This window comes from Tachypleus tridentatus, chromosome 13 (genome assembly GCF_004210375.1).
Source record: "Tachypleus tridentatus isolate NWPU-2018 chromosome 13, ASM421037v1, whole genome shotgun sequence".
In the NCBI taxonomy this organism is placed as follows: Eukaryota; Metazoa; Arthropoda; class Merostomata; order Xiphosura; family Limulidae; genus Tachypleus; species Tachypleus tridentatus.
Genome location: NC_134837.1, coordinates 187,489,898 through 187,514,210, shown reverse-complemented (window position 1 = coordinate 187,514,210; position 24,313 = coordinate 187,489,898). Strand labels below are relative to the sequence as shown.

The 24,313-nt window shown below is 32.1% G+C and overlaps 2 protein-coding genes across 6 annotated transcripts in view; one reads left to right on the top strand and one right to left on the bottom strand.

Moving 5' to 3' along the window:
* LOC143239753 (BUB3-interacting and GLEBS motif-containing protein ZNF207-like) overlaps window positions 1-16,174 on the top strand; it is a 38,515-nt gene extending 22,341 nt beyond the window's left edge. The window contains exons 4-10 of one of the 2 annotated variants that reach the window (XM_076481209.1): window positions 1,293-1,475; window positions 2,995-3,022; window positions 4,235-4,379; window positions 5,504-5,621; window positions 5,838-5,977; window positions 9,866-10,094; window positions 14,119-16,174. In XM_076481209.1, the coding sequence (XP_076337324.1) occupies window positions 1,293-1,475; window positions 2,995-3,022; window positions 4,235-4,379; window positions 5,504-5,621; window positions 5,838-5,977; window positions 9,866-10,094; window positions 14,119-14,240 (965 nt within the window). In that variant the 3' untranslated portion in view covers window positions 14,241-16,174. Of the gene's footprint in view, window positions 1-1,292; window positions 1,476-2,994; window positions 3,023-4,234; window positions 4,395-5,503; window positions 5,622-5,837; window positions 5,978-9,865; window positions 10,095-14,118 lie in introns of both variants that reach the window. The other variant, XM_076481208.1, reaches the window with a different exon arrangement.
* A 5,262-nt stretch (window positions 16,175-21,436) lies between these two features.
* Window positions 21,437-24,313, bottom strand: part of LOC143239751 (uncharacterized) — a 36,986-nt gene continuing 34,109 nt past the window's right edge. For all 4 annotated transcript variants that reach the window (XM_076481204.1, XM_076481205.1, XM_076481207.1 and 1 more), the window contains one exon: window positions 21,437-22,098. In XM_076481204.1, coding sequence (XP_076337319.1) covers window positions 21,939-22,098 — 160 coding nt within the window. In that variant the 3' untranslated portion in view covers window positions 21,437-21,938. The remainder of the gene's footprint in view (window positions 22,099-24,313) is intronic.

The window sequence follows — 24,313 nt, the reverse complement described above, 5'->3', positions numbered from 1 at the left end:
GACCCTATACCAACTACAGTAGTCGAGTTGTAGCACTTTCTAATGACAAGCTGGGATGAAATCATGGCAGACTATATGAGTAACCTCAATCACAGCTTTCTGTGCTGCCTTAAGGAGGTTATTATAGTATGAGAAGGACCAACCAAATACTTAATGTTTTATGAATTGATACAAGGATATAGATGCTTTTTATATTAATGTAATGCTATATTTTGTCATTGTTTGCTGTTCCAATAAATCATTCATGATACAATGTATATAGAATCTGTCTCATTATACATATTACACATGTAGACAAATCTTTGTAGAACGGACGGCAACTGCCTATTGTGGAGATGCAAGTGTAGAGGACGAGATTTTGAAAGTCTTCTGCCTTTTGTCTTCAGTTTCATCATGAATACTCTGCCTAAATGATCTACCAAAGAATACATATGTAGACCTTTAATGTAACATGCATTTCTTAGTTTGAAAGCACTAAGCAATTTTGTATTTCATCTCAATAATAGTAATAATCTTATTTCTTACAAAATACACAAACATTTTGACCAAGACTGTGTTTATTGTTAGACCTACACTGTAGCTGTGTTAACTGTTAGATCTGTACCTGTATAACTGTAGCTATATCCATTGTTAGCTCTAAACTTGAACAGCTGTAGCAGTATTGTCTGTTAGATCTGTATTTGTACAACTGTACCTATATTCATTGTTAGATATATACTTGTAAGATTGTAACCAAGATTAATGTTAATTTAACATGCTGATATTCTAACCATTCAGTTAGGGTGTGATTGGAATGATCAGTGATTAACAGTTTTGTTTGTGAACTTACATTCATGCTGTATCTTTTTAAAATGTAGAAAATAAAAAGTATGTCAATTTCAATTGAATAAGGTCAAAAGGAACCAAACAATTCAGTATTTTGTTATGCACAAGAAAAGATTTTACCAAATAAAATTTGTTTCATACATTATAAATTGTGAGAAAAATTAAACCTGTATATGAAAACACATTCTATGTAGTCTAGTTCACCTCTGATTAATATTCATAGTAGTATGCTATTTTGCTTCAATATGCTCACATAGGTTTGTTCACCTTGTATCTAATACTTTAACCCATCTTAACTTGTATTGGTTATGTGAATGAAATACTCAGACTGTAGATTTGAAATGTGTATATTGATGAGATATTACTTAAATATTAACTTTCAGTCACTGATCTTTAGTTATCGGTCTTCAGTTTATTCTTACATCATGTTTTAACTTGTTAAAGATATGAATGAAAAACCTTTTCAGTGATTGTAAGTGATGATGGCAATGACTCTGACTCAAGTAGAACTCCAAACATTGGCTTTAACCAGCCTGCTGTAGCTCTACCCACTGTGCCTCATATGATGAGAGGACCCATGCAATATGTCCCAGGTGGTCCCATGATGGGACCCATGCATCCAATGGGTATGGGTCCAATGGGACCTATGGGTGAGTATCTTTAATTATAGATACAAGAGTAAATTAAGCAGTTATTTGTCTTGAGATATGATGTGAGGACACATGGTGGAAGGAGAAACACTTCTGTCACAGTGACCAAATGATTTGACAGTAAAGTTTTAGAAAATTACATTCATTTTGTAGGATTTGTGAAACAAAACCATTATTTTAGCTACCCAAGACTTGAGGTATGTTAATTTAAATAATGTGGGAATCATTTTTAAAATCCAGATAAGAAGATCAATAGGAGATCTGTGAGAGTATACTTATTTGAATGTGGATCATTTTTCAACTAGTATTATATTGGAAAGGGGTCAGAGAAGGGTTACTAGAATAGTGCATGGAATAGAGGGGTTGTCAAACAAGGAAAAGTTTTAATCTCTCAAATTTTCTCTTGAAGAAAAAAGAATTAGGGAATCTGATTTAGGTGTTTAAGTTTGTAAGGAGAACAGATAGTGTTGTATCATTATTGTTTTTTTCATATTTAACAGCAAGAATAGTAGGACTAGAGGACACATAAATTTCTCCAGGGCAGGAGTTATCTTCAGCTAAGATGGTGTTATTTTTCTAACAGGGTGGTTGGCCTTTGGAATGAGTTACCTTCAGATGTTGTAGAGGCAGTAAATTTAAGTAAGGTTAAAAAATGGACTGGCTTTAAGATTTAAAAAAAAATTATTTATTAATAGTTTAGAAGGTGTAACATCTGAGATGGATCAATAGGTCTCATGTTGCACCTTTAAGTATTGACATGTTTTAAAGTTGCATACTTGGTTGATTCAGGAGTGTTGTTTTTCAGAAGCAAGTAATTTTTATACATTTCTCACAAAGTTGTACATTAGGTGTGTGTGTGTGTATCTGTTAAATGAGCAGTGGTACAGTATTTTAATGATTGTTTTTTTTTGTAGCTGCTATAACAGATTTAATTTGTTTTACTGATAATAAAAACATCTATATTCCCTAATAATTTATGTAAATATATTTTGAAAACTTTTTCACTTCAATTGACTGCCAAAAAGTGCATTGCTAGTGGGTTAACATTTTAGCATGGGAAGAAATGAATGTTTGTGCAAGAGGTCATGATCTTATTTACTTGCAAGAAATAAGGAAGTGTTAAAAAAGAACATGGTTGTTGTTGAAATAAATATAGTTAGTGTGGTTATTTAGACATTGATTTTAGAAACTTTAAGTGAAAAGAATTGGTAGGAAAATAATTTCAGTCTCACTGTATAAACAAACATAAGCTCTGTGAGTTATTGTAAGATGTTCATCAACTAGTGTGTGAAATAATTACAATTATTTGGTAAGATTACCTTTTGGTTAAAAAGAAACATTTTAATATTTTTATTAACTTAAATTTGGAAGGTACTATAGTTACTATGTTTGGAAATGTTTTATTGTATTTTGAGGAAGTGTGGAGTACCATGAGACCACACATTACAAATATAATTGTTTTATAAATTAGTTTTATCAACAAATAAAGGAAATGCAATAATAACAATTATTTTTATAGGAATGGGAGGACCATTTATGGGACCAAGGTAGGTTCATCTTGTCATTGTTTTGTGATGTTACTTGTAGATATTCACTTTCTAATACCTGAAGCCTTGAAATGTTATTTCTTGCTAAAAAAAAAAGAATTTGTTCTTAATGTATTGTTCCAGAGTTGCTGTCAAAATGGTTGTATTGTTGTCAGAACATTATTCTTGTTGTTAGGTGTTACTTTATCAGTACATTGTTGATGTGGCTGTCAATTTGATTAATGTATGGTCAATAGTATTTTAGTTAAGCTGTCAAAGTGGTTGTTCTATTGTCAGAACATTCTTCTGGTTGTTAGGTGTTTGTTTATCAGTACTTTGTTGTGGATGTGGCTGTCAATTTGGTTAATGTATGGTCAATAGTATTTTAGTTAAGCTGTCAAAATGGTTGTTCTATTGTCAGAACATTCTTCTGGTTGTTAGGTGTTTGTTTATCAGTACTTTGTTGTGGATGTGGCTGTCAATTTGGTTAATGTATGGTCAATGGTATTTTAGTTATAGCTGTGAAAGTGGTTGTTGTGATGTCAAAACAGTGTTCTAGATGGAGTTGTCAATGTGATTGATGTGTTGTCAGTATATTGTTGCAGTTATTAAATTTGAATTACAGGCTTTTACTAGATGTTACCATTTGCAGTTACATTGTAAACCAGTAAGATGAATTTAGTACAGTTTATTGGAAGAATATTTACAGATAGATATATAGTCTATTACCAGATGTTACCAATGGCAGTTCTAGTGGTTTACACTGGAAAATTTTATTTAACTTTAAATATTTGTATAGATTTTAATCTCTTAAGAAAGTATTAAATATCAAAATTAGATTTAACAAAGATAAGGAATACTTAGAAATTAATAATTATGTTGTAGTTTTTGTAGACTTCAAGCAGTTAAAAAACTGTTCATTATTACATTTATATTTTAATACAGATGATTAGTTCCAATAAATTAATATATGAAAGTTATGTTACATATCTATTTTTCTTGTAGAATTGTCCAGTCTTTTAATCTGTTTAATATAAGTAATGAATATATTTCTATACTGGTACTATGTTACCCATTTGTTAAATGCTTAAGAAGTTTGAAAACTGGTTCATCCATCATGAATAATTGATTTTTACACAACTGACTTGTATTTCAACCATACATACACATTTCCAAGAAGCTCATACATGAACAAGGTATTATGCACTAAATTTGTTGTATCTTTTTGAGCAGGATGCCTCACACGGCAATGGGGATGCCTCCACTCCATTCAACTAACATTGGCCCTCGTCAACCTCATTCGAGTATGATGAATGGAGCCCCTCCGCCAATTTCCACACAGGTTATCACCAAACCTTTATTTCCTTCAGTGGCACAGGTCTGTTTTGTTAATGTATGTGATGTAATGTCATTGTTCTAACTTTTTAATTTTGTAAGAAGTAAATTTCTTACATTGTTCCTTTTCATTTTTTCAGTGGCTAAAATTTTTATTTCACAAAGGTGTTTTTTTAATGTGTTTATTCATAAAGTACAACACTTGAAACTTGAATATCCAGAAATATAATGTTTATTGGAATGAATGATAAATCTTTGGCTACTTCATGACATTGAAATGCAGAAAGCTTAAAGAAGCATTGAATCCTCAAATTATTCCATAACTGTGTTCATTGCATGGATGCAATTCATTATGGACTCCTTTTCTTGTCAGTGAATATAACAATCATCAAACCCTATATTTATCCAGTTCTCATGACAGTACACCTTCAGCCTCATCCATCAATGTTTCAAATATTTTATTTTTTACTCTCTTCAATATTCTACTTGTCAATTAATTTATTATCATTTTGTTTCAACAATATTTCATAAACAACTGAGGTATTTATTATCGTTTTGTTTCAAAAAATATCTCGTAGTGAACTCTGGTATTTGTTATTGCTTTGTTTCAACAATATCACTTGTACACAACTCTGGTATCTATTATCACTTTGTTTCAACAATATCTCTTGTACATGGTTCTGGTATCTATTATTGCTTTGTTTCAACAAGATCTCTTGTACACGACTCTGGTGTCTATTATCGTTTTGTTTCAACAATATCTCTTGTACATGACTATGGTATCTATTATCACTTTTTTTCAACAATATCTCATGAGGAGAATCTATACTTGCAGCTCAGAATGTGCAAAACCAGATAAGTTCACAGAATCAGAAAAGATGTCAAAGTCAACAATCATCCAAAAAAGAAAGAAAAAATTAATAGCATTTAATCCACTACATTCTTTAAACAATTTTAATCCTAAAGTGGGAGACAGCCTTTATATACAGTTCTTTGTAGGCGTGTTATTGTGGGAGACAGCTTTAACATGCAGTTCTTTGTAGGCCGTATTATTGTGGGAGACCACCTTAACGTACAGTTTTTATAAGCTGTGTTACAGTGCTATTACTTATTTTAAAAAAAATTGTTTTGTATTCTTGTTACAAGTTTTCCATATTATATTTCCAGGCAAGCACTTCCTCTCCAGTAGTCTCAGACTTCAAACCCATGAGCTTCCCTTCTACATCAGTGAAGCCAACATTCCCAGCATATAGTAGTAGTGTTGCTGTAGCCAGTTCTTCTGAAGGTTAGACTGAAAGAAGATATTGTTCATTTTATTACCATTGTGTTTATTTAGTGAAGAATATGGTTTGTTAAATGTTTTCTTATGTGTATTATACTGTGTTCAGTAAATCAATTCTCAATATATATGAATTTCAAGAGAAAGATGTATGTGACACTAGATAAGCACCAGTATTTATTAAATATTTAGTTAATGTTTTATATTTTTACATTGGGTTAGCTGCTGCCACTTCCACAGTATCTGTTTCTATTAAGCCAAGTGTGGACAGTCCACTTTCTACTGAAACCAGCAACTCATGTACTATTACAACAACTAGTGCAACTAGCAAAATCATACACCCTGAAGAAGACATATCTTTGGTAAGTTAATGTTCTGTGTAACTTGTTCAAAAATTCCTTGAATACAGCACTTGTAATTCACACTTTATTATTCACTTTCCATTCCACAGGAAGTTGATTCTTCCTTAAATTTTTGAAATGGCATGGATTTCACTTTTACCTATTACTCATGGTAAATTTTCCCTAAACTTTAAAATTAGGGAAAATAGGAATTTATTTTTTTCATGAGAATTATTTAAGGAGTAGAATTTTGCACATAAGAGATATGTTTCCACAAATCATGAATCTAATTTAACTGCAAAAATAATAACGGCAGAAAAAAAGAACAAAATAATTTAACCAATACTTACTGTAACAAAATATCTCGGAACTTATTAATATGTAGACAAATTAGTAATTAAACAAGAATTTATTAATATTTAAATAAATTAATATTTAAACAAAAACATTTTTCCACCTTACTCAGGTTCTAATCCTACTTGTTGATAGATGAGGTAGGTGAAAGATAGTTTTTTGTCTACGTTACGCAGGCTCCACGATATATAGGGCCCTTTATAAGAAAATCTTCAGGTAATGCTGGAAAATGTTTATTTTCAGCTTGTACAGGTTTCTGTCCTAATCAGTTTCCAGTTTATCCAGGTTTTACTATATATTTGATTGATATGTATTTTGAATAAACATGAATAGGTTTTTATCAGGTAGAATCTTCTGTTGTAGTATTATTTTGTTCATATATATAGTGAATAAACTTGAGTATCTTAATGTGGTATTTAACCTCACTTTTAAGACATTCTCTTATTTGATACATTGATAAACTTTAGTAGTTTTAACTCATGTAGTATATACTCATGAAATTTAGTAAGCCTTTAGTAAACATTACAAGTATTTTGTGCACAAAAAGAAGACAATTGAAGATCTGTCTCTGAATGTAAGGAGTTGAATGTTACTGAGACTTCTGACTAGTATGTGTAATGTATGGAGTCGAGTGTTACCTAAAGTTCTGATTAGTTTCTGTACAAAATAATGTGGTATTGTCATGTATATAGTATATTCAGACCCATCATGTGTTGTTACCTGGGGTTGAGAGTTTATTTGATATACAAAACACCAAATAAAGACTTTATAAATGACATTTAATTTTTTCCTGTCATGATAGTGGTTTTGGTCCTAAGATTACGAATAATTTTTCAGATTGTACAGTTTTCATATTTTGTGTGTGTATAATATGTAATCTATATATATATATGTGTGTGTGTGTGTGTGTGTCTCAGAAGTCTGTTTTTCAGTAAAACTTCATAATTTGTTTGTAATGGACTTAGTTTATTTGACTGACTTTGTAATCATTGTAATCATAATAATAACAATAAATAGACCTAAATTACTTTTTCTTTTCTTTCTAGAATGACAATGTTCTAACAGAACATTACAGTTGTTTATCATAAACAGCTTAACCGTATTTTAATGGGTGACAGGTCAAAGGCCATATTATCATATTTTTTTACTTGTCTTCAAAAATTTATTGAAGTATTATTTTATGATTTTATATCAGTAAGTTTGATATCAAGTTGTAGACTATTCAAATTTTAGTATTATACATTAATTATTTTTTTAATTTAGAAGTAAATGTTAAAAGAACACAACTAAGTATTGTATTTGTGAGTAATGTGTGTTGAATAGAGAATTAGTTCAATTTGTGTGTGTGATGTCAATATGCAAAGTCTGTAGATTTATACAAATTAGGAACTCGAATTACTGATACTGTTAAGGTAGAATATAAAATAATAACCTCCTATAATTTCTCTGTATTAAGATATCGGTAATAATAGTATAGAGGGAAAAAGGTTTATTTATCCTAAGCAAATCATGTGGTCTTCTGGGAGGTTGACTATCAAAAGGCAAAGAAATAAAATTGTGCACACACTTTTTCAACTTTTATCACTGAAAATTCAGTTCATTTTATCAAATATCTAAGCAAACTGGCTAGTTACAGACTGGTAACCTACCAATTTTTCTTACATTCAATGGAAACTTTCTACTTTGAGTTTTGAATACACCAAAACCTATATACTTCTTTGCAATATGGCTCTTGGCAGGTCACAAAGTGCTATAATTATATGGCCTAGCATGTGTTTTCTTGACTCACAATGACTAATATGAGTGATATTTGTAAATTTGTTGGAGAAATGAGGTGGCCAAGAGTTCTCTCAAGTAAGAAATACCGGCAGATTTTCCAGCTTTGTCGGCTAAAATGTAATAACTACATTTCTTCTAATAAATATTGTAAATGATGGAAAAGTTCCTGAAAATAAATAACCATACATGTACAGTTATTTGAAACTATATAGTATGTAATGAATCACCTGCTCACCTATCTCCATTTTTGGAAACAGTCTCTGATATGTACTTCAACATATGAAAGGTGAATGATGAATTGAAAGCTGAGGATGTCCTCACGGTGACTTTCTCAGTCATTTTAAAATTCTAAGAAACCAATTCATTCTTTCAGAGCAAGATTTCAAGCAAGTTGGTTGTGTTTTTAGTTTGCTCAAAATTATATATATTTTTAGACAAAATACAACTTGGTTACTAAGTTTGATAAATTCTGCAGTATTCATATAGTTATTTATGATTTTTTTGTTTATTTAAAATACATAAAACCTAAAAATACTTTTTCACCACGTGCGAAATTTGAAAAGGCTTAGCAACCTACAGCGAGTAATAATCGAGTACAGAGGTTGTCATAACTAGGATATATAATTGCTTGCTGTACTTATGTGTTTACTGTTATATGTCTTGTAAAAATAAGTGTAAGAACTTAATTTATATTTGTATATAATGTAAATAATAATTGAGATGTGACTGTACTTTACAAAATACTAGTCTACTAAAACAAAGCCAAGAAAGGTCACTGTTTAAAGACTAAAGGTCAGTTCTGTATACTTGGACACAGTAACATATGTAAACTGTTAGTGCAACTTTTGTAATCTTAGCTACACATGACTGTAAGGTTAATATAATAAGTGTATAGTGTGATGAGATTTAATCTACTTACACTAAATATTTTTGTTTCCATGTTATAATTTGTAGTAATTCTAGAATGAAGAAAACAGAAGATTTATATTTCCTAATTTGTTATGAGATCAGTCAAATTGGTGGATCCTACATTGTTAGAGTAGAGAAAATAACAGATAAAATATAAAGTCTTACTGAAAACAAATATTTGAAATGTATTTAGAAGGTTACACAAATAATATTTGAAATTTTCAGGACAAAATGGTTTTTAATCATAACATGAAATTACTTCACACTTGGACTAGCAAGGAAACAGACTATTTTCACAAACAAATCTTTATTTGTTAAATAGGTTTATTAATTTTTATAGATAACTGTAAAAGGCATGACCTCCACTCTGACTAATGTAGCTTTAGATTCCATCTAAACAAGGGTATTTCTGTTATGATTCTCAGGCTAAAATGCTGAAAACTAGTCTATAATTGGACTTTAGAGCATCAGAAACCTGTTAGAAAAATGAAAAGAGGTAGAAAATGTTTGTAACTCATCAAAGTATTATTTCAAGAGTAATATCTACTGCTGTACCACAATCTTGAATGTGTTTTTATATGAAAATTTTGTACTGAGTTCTATCATTTGAATGCAGTTGTATTATATTGACAGACGACCTTATTCTTCAGTTTAAAGAATTAAGATCACACTGTGTGTTTGGATTCTCTAATGATACACTCAGTCATCATTTAAAAAAATGCATTATTTTATATTATTTTCCACAATTCACAAGCCAGATGAGTGGAGAAATATTTGAATGAAGATAATGTTTATTATAATTGAAAGGGACTAGCTCTCATGCAAGTATCTTGTGGATTGGTCTTACAGTTATCTATTTACTTATAGGAAGAAATTAGATCAAAACTACCAAAATACCAGACCTTCAGACCACCCACTTCACCCCATCCTCCTCAAGTATCTTCGGCAACACCAGTTTCGAGGAATTTGGGGATGATGCCACACCAAGAACCTATGATGGCAGGACCAGGAAGCTTCAACCCCGTGGGGCCAATTCCTCCTGGCCCCATTCCACCAATGATGAACATGATGAGACCAGACATGAGAATGGCTCAAGGTATGTCAATTAGTCTCATTGTTTGTCTCTGAAAGAAATATCTTGTTGCATTAGATGAGTATAATCTATTCATATAATTCTGGCAGTGATTTAATAGGGGTTTATTTATATTACTCATTGAGAGTATATTATGAAAAAAAATTACATTAATCAAATTTTATGGAAAGATTAGTTCCAAGTGCATACTTTTACCTAGAGAACAGGAAGTCAGAGAATATCTACACAAGTCTGTAAGATCTCAAGTTTAAATGAGTGAAGTAAAATTTCATAAATTACCGGTGAATGAAAAGTTCCTACATAGTAGACCAAACTGATTTATCAGTGAGTGAAGAGTTGCTATGAAATATACCAAACTAAATTGTCAGTGATTGAAGAATTGTTACATAGTAGACAACTGAATTATCAGTGAGTGAAGTGTTGCTACGTAGCAGGCCAAACTGAATTATTATCGAGTTTAAATTGCACTTTTTTCATAGCATATCACTTCCACAATAACATTGGCACATCTTTAAATACTTCAACTGTTTTACCTTATCTTCCCAATGTGGGAATTGACTGATTCCAATGGATCTCTCAGACAAATCATCTTGTGTCAACCCTCCATTGATAAGAGTGCAACATACTCTCATAATGCATGTGGCTCCCTCTGTTCAGTTATACCAACTTATCACTTCTGTTGGCAGTACTTGTGCTTTTCTTTTGGTGCTCTTTGTGTTAATAGTTATTTTAATAAGTTAGTTGCCAAAGTTACTATTTCCATTACTATTTTTCCTTTACATTTTTATATTTTATTTCTCAGCCTGTTTTTTTCTCTCATGACTTGTACAATGAATTTTTAAACTCCTGTTCCTGCTTTAAGTGTTAAACCTCTTAACTGTTTTCACAGACTGCGACAATAGTGATCATTATATGGGTGAGCCTTCTTCTGAACTTGCCTCACTAATCCTCCTGAACAAGCCAAACCTGTTTGGGCCAATGAAGATTTGTTAACCTTTTATGACCACCAGATTTTGCAATGTTTTTCCATACCCCTTCTGCAGAATCTACTAGGCCTAATATCGCATTTTTCCATGTGATTTCTCAGGTATGTTTTATCCAGTTTTCCATTTTTCCGTGATCCTTTGTTACCTCCATGTTAGCTTGTTTGTCTTATTTGGCTCTTGCTTTACACATGAGGTTCCACTGTATTTGGGATTTTCTGTGTCATGAAGCAACCTCTTTCTTTTCAGAATTTCTATATTTTCTTGTTTATGATAATGTATTTGTGGTTTTGGATTCTTATAAATAATCTGTGCATCAACACTCAACCCTTTCCTCTTTGGTTGTATGATTGTTGTAACTGGAGTCATGACATCCCCATTCATTTCTCATCTTGGTTTTATTCAGTGTTGATGCACATGTTATCAACAGTACCAGAGAGTTACAGTTCAATGTTAGCTTATCTATATTATATTGTTCTCCTTTGTTGGTCTTTTACTAGAGGTTCATGGGTTCTTCAGGTTTTATCAGAGGTACTTGCCATTCTGATTTTTTCCCATCTCCTTTGACTTTGGTACTCATTTTCTTGCTAGTAGCCTTCATCTATCTTAGATAATACCATATTTTCTGTCTCTACAGGCCATTCATCATTTTTCTCCTGTTTATTCTAGACCAAACCAGAGACTAGCAGCTCATACTTGGTTTGTCCTGTCTTATTCTGATTTCCATTCTTAGCAATGCTACTTTGCATATCCTGATATTTCATTGCTAGTGTTTGTTTTTTAATTTTGTGCAAAGCTACATGAGGGCTATCTGCACTAGCCATTCCTAATTTAGTAGTGTAAGATGAGAGGGAAGGCAGCTAGTCATCACCACCCACTTCCAAATCTTGGGCTACTCTTTTACCAACAAATAGTGGAATTGACTGTCACATTATAATGCCCCCATGGTTGATAGGGAAAGCATGTTTGGTACAATGGGGATTCGAACCTCCACCCCTCATTTTATGATTGCTAGTGATCCTTTCTTTGTTTTTTATCCACAGGATGATTTCTCTGTTTTTTGCATTGCCCTTTGGACTAGCTTCCACTCTCAATGTTTTATCGGGTGTTCAGAGCATTCATTTGTCACTTATACACTCTTAAATTACACTTATTTTAGTTGATTGACTACTGTTTGCTTGTTCTCAACAGGAGTTCACTTGTTGCCAGCTCCTGGAGGTGGTAATAATAGCCTGTCCAATATCTCATCCATTTGGATGTTTTGATTTGCAACACAAACCTTAGTTGGGGGCCTACTGTTCTTCTCATCAATTTTTTTCAGTGGGATTTTGGTTGTCACAGCTCATGTAAAACTTGTTTTTTTTTTAATGTGACCTTTCAAGATAGTCTTAGCCCATTAGGTCAGGCTCATATGCAGGATATTTCTTGGGATTTTCATCACCAATGGAATTTTGAGGAATCCTTTGTTGGCCCTTCATATCTTTGCACATTAGTGGGTATCCCACTTCCTCTTCCTTATATGGTTTTCCATATTTCATGGACTCATCCTTTTGGGGATGGGAGCCTTAGTTTGATGAACCAGAAGATTTGGAGTTTTTGATCTGTGGCCCAGAGATCTTATCCTGGAGCTTCTTGCTGTACATTTATTGTCAAGAAATCATCTGGTGATTATTGATTCCAGCTTTTTCTTCATTCGTTAGTCATCTCAGTCGCTTTACTTTATGAACATGGCCGTAATGCCACATAACTCAAAACCAGGACTGGAAAGGCCAACTTCAGGTGACTAATGCTGGTGTTTGTACTTCCTCGTTAGTCATCCTGGTGAGTTATAACCATTCAACTTATGCTAAAAATGTTCTTCTAAAACTAGTATTACTGGAATTGCTATTCTACTGCTGTACACTAAAGATATAATTAGATTTCATACTGTTTAAGTTTTAATTCAACAATTCAACTTTGCCTTGCTTCATTTTTATGAATTTTAACTTTGTACTGGATGTTTTGTGCACACTCACCCCACTAAGGTGCCACTCAGTCTCTATCTCCCTTATGTTCAAAGATTGAATCTTCTTTGAGTCCACATGCTCAATACTCATATCATTGTAAGGCACAGGTGGAGAATATAACTGACAGAAGAGGAGATATAATAAAGAGCGCCAGCAGAGATGTAGTTTTTATGATGCATATATGGGTTAATGATGTGGGGATAGATAGATCAGAGCAGCTAATTAATAAGTACAAGGGGTTGATAAAGGCATTTAAACTAAAATACCATAATTAATGTTGGGAATACTCCCCAGAAGTAACCGTGGGGATGAAGTTATAAGTAGGTCACTAGGGGAATGCTAGGTTTATATCAGTATGTAAGGATGAACAATTTTCATGTCCTGTGATTCATTCACTTTGGTAATTTTGACTGTAGCACCATTTCTTTCTTAGACACACAAGCTGGTATGTACAGTTGACTTAATTGTCATGTGAAATATAAAGTCTACAAACTGACTTGTTTGGGAAACAGATACGAATTTCCCAACACTTAACAGTTTCCATGCCCCAACCTTCTATACTTTGAGGTCTGTAACATATGTGTAGTTAGTTGGAAAAAGTGTATGTAGTCATTTGATAGATGCCAATGTATAAGTGAAAAGATACTTAATTATACATATAGTAAAAATATCAATTCTAATGGATATGTACATATTTCCATTTGTTAACTTTTTAAAATATTTCATTACACTGTATGTTATTGATAAATAGTTAGTGATATAGTAGAGAATATAGATAAAACATATTTACTGTTCAAAACTTCTTACATTCATTTATAAAATTCTAGAGATCATGAAATGTGAAAAGCACTTTGCAGCTCAACTATTCAAAGTGTGAATAACTATTGGAAATAGTAGTAAACAATGTTTTATCCTGCTGAAACTATATACTCTTGGAATGTTCTTGTCAAATGTTAAATAATACACTATTTTTGGAGTGAAATATAAGAATAATGTGTGTGATGGTTACCATAGGGCTAAGCTACATCTGTTTTTAAGGTATGCCACCTTCATCCAGTGCACATGGATTACTTCCTTTTCCAAACCCTGGGTCCTTTCATCACCAAGGACCTCCCCAGCACATGCTTCATTACACAGGAAGACCACCAGGTCCTTACTGAATGCTTTAGTTAACTTGTAATATGAAGAGAACAGAACTTCACTTAACTCCAGATAAGGTGTATGCATTTTGTTGTTGTTAGTTAACTGTAAAGGTAATAAAAATATTTTTATTCAATACTTTATTTTAACTTGAATTTTGTACCAAAAAAAAACAGTTTTAGATGTCTATGAATTCTGAACCTAAAACTCTCGGTTCTTACAGTAGTAAAACAAAAAGTAATTAATGGAGTGGATTTACAGCAGAGATGTAGGATTTAATTTTATTTTTGTTAGATGATGAATAAATAATGTACACAAAAGTGACAACATTTAAAGGAAATGGTTTGGACGTTTAAACAAGTAAGAAACAGATAAAATCTGTATTGATACCTTTGATATGTGTAATTGTTATCAAAGAAACACTTGTGGTCTTACTCATTACAGAAAAATTCCATGAAAAGAATCACTTCTTAGTATACAAAGATCTCTGTGTAACCAGTAAACTCTTGGTTTGCATTATATTAAAACATTAAGATAATTGGGGTTTCACCTGTCCTACTTGTTAATATAAATTACATATCACATGTTAGTTTGTATTCATTGAAAATTAAAGATATTAAACTGGAATCAGGCCTCGTTTTTAAAGTGGAAGTTACAAAGTTTGACATTCTGTTTGTGTTTACAAAAAATTGAAAGTATTTTCAAACATAATAGATATTTTATAACCTGAATAAGAAGTCTAAACTTGAGAAAGTTTTACTTCCGTGATACTATTGATTACATTATAAGGTATCTCGCTGCTTCTGCTGTTTTACTGTGAAATACACACAATTCATCGACAGTATAATAATACACTTTTTAGTGGTTTGGAATGAAATATTTTGGTACTAGACTTTTTAATATAATTTTGAGTAATTGCTCAAATAGTTTATCCCAAAAATGAACCAAAATTAACTTCTTATACACTCCATCTCCTTAAACTTTGTTGATTAAAATTTCTGATTTCAGTTTCATTATTTGTGATAGGCTTAGATCAGTAGCTATTTACTGTACCTCTCCCTAAGTTGTATTACTATCAGAATGAGTTTGATGGTAATTACTAAAATTAAGAAAACCAACTGAGACCAGTCAGTTTCTTGACATGTTATTAGTGATTGTCAGCACCTGGTTTTATTTTAGGTTAAGTGGCTAGTTTAAGAACTGTTATTGTTCTTCACACATTCAGTGAAAAGTAAACTTGAAGTTTAGCTGGCTTCGGGACTGAACATTAAAAATTACTATCTGATAGAATACTTACATTACTCACATCAGAAATTGTCATTTTTCACACATACCACTTAGTCATTTATTTTGAGAACGTGTTTTGATTAGTGACAACAAATGTAAATTTCTAAACATTCAGTTTAGAAAGGTTTCATTTGACATCTTATTGAGACTTGCAGATCATGAATGAACTGTACAGTGTAAAAATATACTACAGTATAAACTGTTGTTAATGACACTTTTAAGTATTCTCATATCTGTAATTCACTTTTGATCTTCATGAAAAACATAATTATGGATTTTTGTTTATTTGTTAAACAAAACATTACCATCAACATTTTGATCTTGTAAAACATTAGTAGATCAGTTAAAACCATTATGTATTTAAAGACTGTTGGAATTTATCAGGTATAGTGTAATCCTTGGTTAAAATATTCATTCTCACTGAAATATATTCACATAAAAAAAAATTAGCTTTTTGAAGTGAGTTTTGTGTACACTGTTGTTAGAAGTTTCTCTTCTGTATCATTTTTAATAGTATTAGATTTAGATAAATATTTCTGCTAAATTAAGTTTTCTTGCACTTAAATGATGACCTCTCATTTCTGTTATTTTTATACATCCTTGGTCGATGTATTCCTTCAAAATATGTGCATGTTATCATTGCTAATAAAAACACACATTACTGAAATTTAATGTCATTGGCTATTCTGGTTTTTATGCTACAACTGAATGAAGATCTTGCTACAGCAACTTTCAAACAAGGTGGTTCACGTGGTACAAGTTGTGAAAGTAAGGTGAATAGAACTTTACTACAGAAAAGAAAATTTAAAGCACTTCTGTTCTACTTAAACAACAATGGAAATTGTTACTAAAGGTAATAATCATTTCTTCACATAGGTTAGAAAAACTAAGTTTTGGTATTGAATCCATCTGTGTTTCTTAATTAGCTGTCTCAGGACTAGTCTTCCTACTGAACAATCCTTTGCATTAGTTTCTATACAAATTGTTCTTCCTGTCCATCAGATAGGACTAGACTTAATTACATCAAGCAATCCTTCTCAGAAGCTAATACACAATTTACAAAATATGGTAGTCTCACACAGCTTATCAAGATTTAAGCTGAATATATATTTAGAAATGTACATAACTTATACTGTTAAATATGTATTGCAAAATTCTCACCTAAAGTTGAAGATTCTTGAGTGTAAGAATCAACAACATATTAATGTACGTACACATTAGTGCATCGTCAGTATTGTTGTGCAAGCTAAATTTCTAGAAACTCCTATATACATAACCAAATTAACACACCAAAAGACAGTATTATTTTCTACAGTTGGTATTCTGTAAACTTCAGAAGCTATAACAAAGAAAAATACAGAAGTCAGGTGGCTTCTTGTTGAGTAAACTGTATCAGCACCAACTGAAAGTTGCTTTACCCATTGTGAACTTTTGATAAGATATCCAAGAAGTTCCAGACCAGGTAGAAGACTTTAATACTGCTTGTAAAACTATGATACATAAATCACTATTTGTAATCCTGTTATTGTTTGTATATTAAAATACATTTCTATTAAAAAACTGTATCAATCGTGTTAGCAAATATAAAGTGGATACACATCAACATTAATTGTAAATTAGATTTCCAGGTTAAGACAGAAATTGTGATATCTAATGCCTTGCATTGTAACACAGTTAATACAATCTTTAGATAGTCTCGCACATCCAGTTTATCACATTTATACTTATATTAATATATGTATTACATAATTTGGGAGTCTCACACAATTGAAAGAAAACAAAAAGGAAAGCAATGCTAGTTTGTGGGATTAACATGTCAGGTGTGCAGTACAATATAGTTATGAAACACCCTGAATAGTGTATAAACTTCCCATTCCCTACAAACAGGTGTTTTAAACATCTAATAACTTTCAATGTAGGTGTTTCTTCACCCTGAGTATTATACTACATTATAGCAAATAAAGAAATAGAAACAGGTTATAATGACAAAGTGCTGTTAGAATTATGCTATTTCCTATAAACATTTTATGTTGATTGAGACCTTGAAAAGCTTAGTATGAGGTCCTAATAGAGTTGCTAACAAGCACAAGGCAGATGCTGTTTATAAAACAAACATTACCAAATGTTAACTATACTGAATAATGTAATAAGGCAGCCAGAGAAAAGGTGTACTGAGTGGTTCAACAACTTGAAGAACAAACATCCACAGTTGGGTTGTAATAAGACAGCCAGAGAAAATGTATACTGACTGGTTGAACTTTGTTAAAGACTGGTCTCTTACCATCCCTATATTATTAGTGATGTACAACATTTGGTGCTTCTATATAAATATTTACACAAGACTTTCTTAGACTAGTCTCCCAAAGTCAATATATTATCATTGATACACAAAATCTAATGCATATTTGTAAAAGACTGGTCTCATACAGCCCATATATTATCAGTTCACATGTTAAGTGATACACAACATCTGGTGCTTCTGTATAAAGATTTAGATAAAACTTTGTTAAATACTAGTCTCCTACGCTCCATATATTATCAGTGATACATAACATCTAGTGCTTCTATATAACAATTCAGGTAAGACTCTGAGAGGACCACATTAATTTCACAAAAGATAAAACTGAATCCATCCTTATTAAAGAATTTGTTTATTTATATAGTTACTAAAATTTATGTTTGAAAACTACACAATTTGGGCTTTAATCAAAGAAGTTACTCAAAATCAATCACGTGAACCCTAAATCAAACCTTGTCATAACATTAAAATATCAAAGCCAATCACTGCTCTAGCTTTGTTTTTGTACTTGAAACCTTCTGCTATAACACAGCAATAAAATTAAGTACATAGGATGAGCATAAATAAAAGTGGTTAAAAAAATTACACCAGCTACTGTGATCACATAAGGGCTGAGAAACTTACACTCGCTACCTTTTTACTGATTATCTTAACAGAAACATGGTTCTGTATAAACATTTGGTTTTCTAATAGGTTCACAGTGATACAATTTTAGCTTTCAAAGTACTTTGTCCCTCTTGATACATGTGTGAACAGGCCAAAACTCTTGGATACTAGTTTACCGGTGGTAGTGAATATGTTACCATATTGAGATGATACAGTTTACCAGTGGTAGTGAATATGTTACATGTTGATGTTCTAGTTTACCAGTAGTAATGAATGTTACCATGCTGATGATATACTTTACCAGTGGTAATGAATATGTTACCATGTTGATGATATGCAGTTTACCAGTGGTAATGAATATGTTACCATGTTGATGATATGCAGTTTACCAGTGGTAATGAATATGTTACCATGTTGATGATATGCAGTTTACCAGTGGACTCTTCAGATCAGGATCAGTCATACAAACCTTCAGTATCACATTCTTGAAGTTACTAAAATTCAACAATATATGTCATGCTTTATAACACTGGACATTCACTTCTCATTGAAGGTTCTAATGTTTTATTTTGTATACATGTTTTTTCTGCTGACACATTCTGTTTAGTGTGCTTGTGAAGTAAACAAACACGGATAAGGGTTTGTTTGAGATATTCACGTGACGTTATACAAACCATCTCTAATTCTGAAGACTACTAACAACTCTTTGGACTGTGGGATTTGACTGTTACTCTTATAAAGCACTCATGGCTCCAACTTGTGGACCATGATTGTTTTGTGAAACCACTGGGTCTTGAATCCAAATCCTGACATTTGAACTCAATGAGCTTTAATTTGCTCATTTTTGTAACAATAACAAAATATAATATCCTTTTTCTTATCACCTCAATATATATAAAACTGCAATATACAAGTCTGAGTATTAAACGGGGTTGTTAAAACTGTTTGTAATTCACAAGAAGACAAACAAAAGGCTATCTATGCTGTGCATACTATGGGCACTGAAACATTTTGTTGTCATTGTTATGCCATGGGGGACATTAAAAGTGGAAATAAAATCTGACAAAGAAATACCCAGAAACAATACATTCTATAAATCGTGAAATTAGTCAATATTTTACCCAGTGGCTAGATCTGCTGCCCCGATATATTTAAAAGTTTATACACAAAGATTTTAATAGAAGTTAACATATGCAGAATGTCACACTCAACAGTGGATGTTGTTGATTTTTAATTATTCTCTGCCTCTTAATATAATTAAGAGAATAATTTTATTAATTTTAATTTTTTATTTAAATTTGACAAAAACAAATGGGTAAATTAAACATTTCTACTATTCAAATATTCTATTAGAAAATTGTTAAAGTTTTACTCCTAAAAAAAAAAAGACTTTTTAAATGATCTATCACTGAGGTTTACAGTTACTGTCGTTGTTTCATTGCAAAGTCACACAATAGGTTATCTGTGCTCTGTCCACCACAGAGAATTGAGTCTCAAGTTTCAGCACTGTAAAATCATAAAGCTACCATTGACACACTGAAGAAAACAGGGACCAAAGATAAGGAATTAAAATAATGGTTTTGAAAACTTGATTTTTCTGGTAGGTTGAATTATTACAGAAACAATCACTGTCTACTTTTTAAATGGGTTTCAAAAGTGAGAATCAGGCAAACACACATTCAGCTCTATGACACTGGTGATGAGAAGAATGACTTAGGAAGGTTTGCACAACCAGAGTGTTATGGGGAACCAAAGTCAGAATTTAAGGAAGGACACCAACTTGATTAGTGAACAACATTTCCTAATACTCCTTATACAATACTTTCTATTTATACAAAAATATACAATATGTATCACAGTCTTAAGAGGCAGAGATGCATATTAATCTCTCGCTACAGGTAGGTCAAAGTGCACAAGTTTTTAAAGAGGTACAATGGAAAATTTAATAAAACTACATTATTATCAAGGTGTGCAAACACACTTAGCATAAAACATAATTAGTAAGTTTGAAGTTATTCAGTTTATAAGGAAATATTTACAGAAATCCTCAGTCTCAGTACACTACAAGGATTGCGACATTTGCTCTCTATATATCCATTCTTATCAAAAGTATTTACTACCCCTCCAAAAAGCACAAAATTTAATGTAAATTACAGATTGTAATATTGCTATTACTAAGGCAAAGCATAATTTTTATAGCCTTCAGTCTTATTTGGATACTGAGCCATAATACAGAAAATCAGTCCACCTTGCTACATCCATCTCTCACATCCTCTCTTTTGTACATTACCAACAGTTCTCTCTTACATTTAATACCATATTTTTTTTACAACCAAATAAAAGCCAGTGTTTTTAACCTATCAAATGACATATTATATTACACTATTTTCTGTACAAACAACTGTCTATTTCACTTCCAGTTCAAACCTTATTTCACCAGGAAACAAATCCATAAGCTCAACTGAATTTTTGACAAATCTTATTGCATAGCAGTAAAGCCAGGAAAATTATACTTATAGGACATTGTCTGCTTTTCAGGTGTCATTATTAGGAATACTGTTGAATTAAATGAAATATTTATGATAGTAATACTATTAGGAAAAAAAGTAGGGTTAAATTTGATTAATAGTCAAAAGCACAAAAAAAAGACCCAGAAAAGAATTGTATTCCTAGTTTTTAATGTGTATTATTTATTATTATAAAAGTAACTCCAATTTAAAAATTAGAAACTTATTAGGTTAGATTAGGCAAGTTAAAAATAATATAATTTTTTCATGAGGTACACTTGTGAGAACTTTACTAGTAACTTTTCAATCACAATATGATTGAGTGATTCACAACTTGTATCACAGGGATCAATGGGAAATAACACAATGAAAGTTACATATAAACTTAAGTACAGATATTTAGAATAAATAAGTCTAGTTTTCTAGATTTTGTATTTGTTTTATGAAGGTTACAGGTCATTCAAGTTGACCAACTCTGTACAGAGTTAAGATTCAGAAAATAATAGATGAAATACAATTTTACTGAGAATAAAACGCTTGAAATTTATTTAAGAGATTATAGATAAAATTATATAAATTTAACAACTTACAAATGAACAAGATTGTTTTTGATATTAATATCAAAATTACTCAGCACTCAGAGTAGTCAAGTTGTTGAGTATTCATAGAGAAATGTTTAGTGAAAATAATTCATTAAAAATTCTGAATTTTTCTCTAGAAAACTTGAAATGTTTATTAAAATTTGTGAAGATACACAAATTATATCAAAACCTATATTATGGAAACTTTGGGGTCAAGACTGAGGTCATATTGACTGAGCACATAACGAGAGAGTTGAACTAAAATGATAATAAATCTGTAACATATATATACATGCACCTTGTGTGTAATGTATCTTCAGTGTCAACAACGTTCTTCTTTCAGAACATACTTCATTCAAGATGTTTACTTGTACAGTTCTTAGATATTTAGCTATTTTTAGTATCTTCTCACTTCCCCCAAAGAATCCTGATTACCCCTCACCAAGTCAAAGGGATGTAAGATGGAAGGCTGACATCATGAAAAGAGTAAAAAGCTAAATCACCATTATCTACAACTGCAAACTGTAGAGGTACATTATCACAGAGGTTTCTCTGTAATACAACAACATCTGCCAAAGTAGGGACTGCATCTTCTGCCCTGAAATAAAGACTAAACATCATTACCAAGCAAATAAAAATCATGTACACTAGTCATGTCTAACAGTGTTCAGTGACATTATCAACTTATGTCGTGCACACTACTCATGTCTAACAGTGTACAGTGGCATTACCAACTGACATCATGTACACTAATCATGTTTTTTTTATAATACCTCCTCAAACACGTTAGTGTTATCTCAAGAAAAGCTGCTCTTTTCTTCTCATTTAACTATCAGTATAAACACTAACCAACATCCTCCAATCTTTATAACCCCACTATACTACCCATAATGATTTTAATCTTGAGATTCTCTCTCCATCTACTTCAAATACAGATTTGTATATAAGCTCCTTATTACTACTACTTACACAATTCCTTTGAGACTGGCAAAGTTATGAGATCCAAATCCTGGCCATCATGGGGAGGCAGGATGGGATATTGTGAGAAGTATGTATTATTTGAAAAATATTTTTGGTATAGGAAAATGTATACTTCCTAAACCTTACCTCCCCTCACACTTAGACAGAATCCCAAATTGACAAGTTGAAATGGCTGGTTGGGAAAAATTACACACAGAAAGCATCTGCTTCATAAAAAACAGTGTGCTATTCTTTTGTAGTATAGCACACTATTAGGGTCCTTACTATTTCTGAAACAGGACAGCTCTTCTACTAGATCAAATGAAACTGAAAAAAATGGACAGTGAAGGGAAACTGGCCACAGTGTTGAATCCATAATGGTGAAGAGAAATGTACAGAGAGAGACACCTATTCCAAAAGTGGTTCTATACCAGTCACATCTGGTCTTGAAAGTCCTTCAGGCTCACCACGCAGATGAGGTCCTACATCTCGGCTTTAGAATCATGGGATTGCGGACCCAAAGTTATAGTGGTGTTGTAATGGTTAAGACACATGAACTGCAGTGTGGTATCATTGTATTATCATGATATAATATTAAGGGTACTTGACCCAAATGTTGCATGCAAGTTTTCAGATTTACGAAGACAAAGTATGCAACACAATAGTGGAGAAACTTTCCTCAAAACATGAAGAAGCTCAGAATACAACAAACCAAAATCAGAATTATACCTCACTCAACTTGAAGAAAACAGAGATCATCCAGCCCGAGATCTACAATCTAAATCCTCAACTCACAACGTAAGACAACACTTCCTGCTTCCAGTATTACACTGAGGATGTGTAATAAACCAATGGCACAGGAAGTAATAATCCATGTGTGGAATTGCAAGAAGCCTAGGACTATCAAGAAGGGCCATACACATACCCACCAGATAACAAACATTCATCTCTGAACTGGAATTATGAAAATGCTGCTGTGTAGGTCCAGTCCTGCTCCTACTATACATGTAGGAAAACCATCAAAAATTATCAGCAGTAGGAGGGCATCCAGCTTTGCCCTATTTTCTTTGAGTGGAATAATGAGTAGAAGTATCACTTAGGAAGAAAAACTTCTGTCCACATCTTAAGCAGCTTGAAACCAGGAGTGGTAACGACTCCCATATTTCACTATGAAAACTGGGAAGATACTTGCATTGAGGAGTCCCTGGGAATGATGCTCTAGAAATAGTGCAATAGGTGAACCACACTCCCTATTTTAGAAAACTGAGTCTGATTTATTTGGTCAAAGAGTCAGCAGTGATGGGCAAAATCCCCTTTAGCTTTAGTCATGACAGTCCATGAGCACTGATCCAGTCATGAATTTGTATTATGATTGTGTACCACTTGAAAAGTGCAAAAGTAGATCTTATGGAACAACCCATCTCAACAGAGCTTGTCGGTACCAGGATAATTATTAATTGGTCAACTGCTAACTGACTAGGCATAACCTAAAATAGAGTGGGATCCAGATGCAAATGAGAGGATCCTGAAATGGAAAACACAAAGAAATTAAGTTACTTTTTTGTAGTAACCAAAAGAATATGATGAAACACAGCAATAATAGTGAAGAGAAACCCACAATAATCCTGTAAGACCATTGTCTTAATTTCTGCCACTGAGAAAGAGTGAATAAGAAGAAATAATGGGGAGTTTATATATTGATCTGGTATACAGGATGCACTTACACAAGTGGTGGAGAGAGTCATAAGATTAAAACTGCTGTGGGCGATATACTGGGGTGTAAAGATTAGAGCATACAAGGTATAATTTATAATAATGCTTGGACGTGCAGAGAACAGAAACTTTCATTGTGA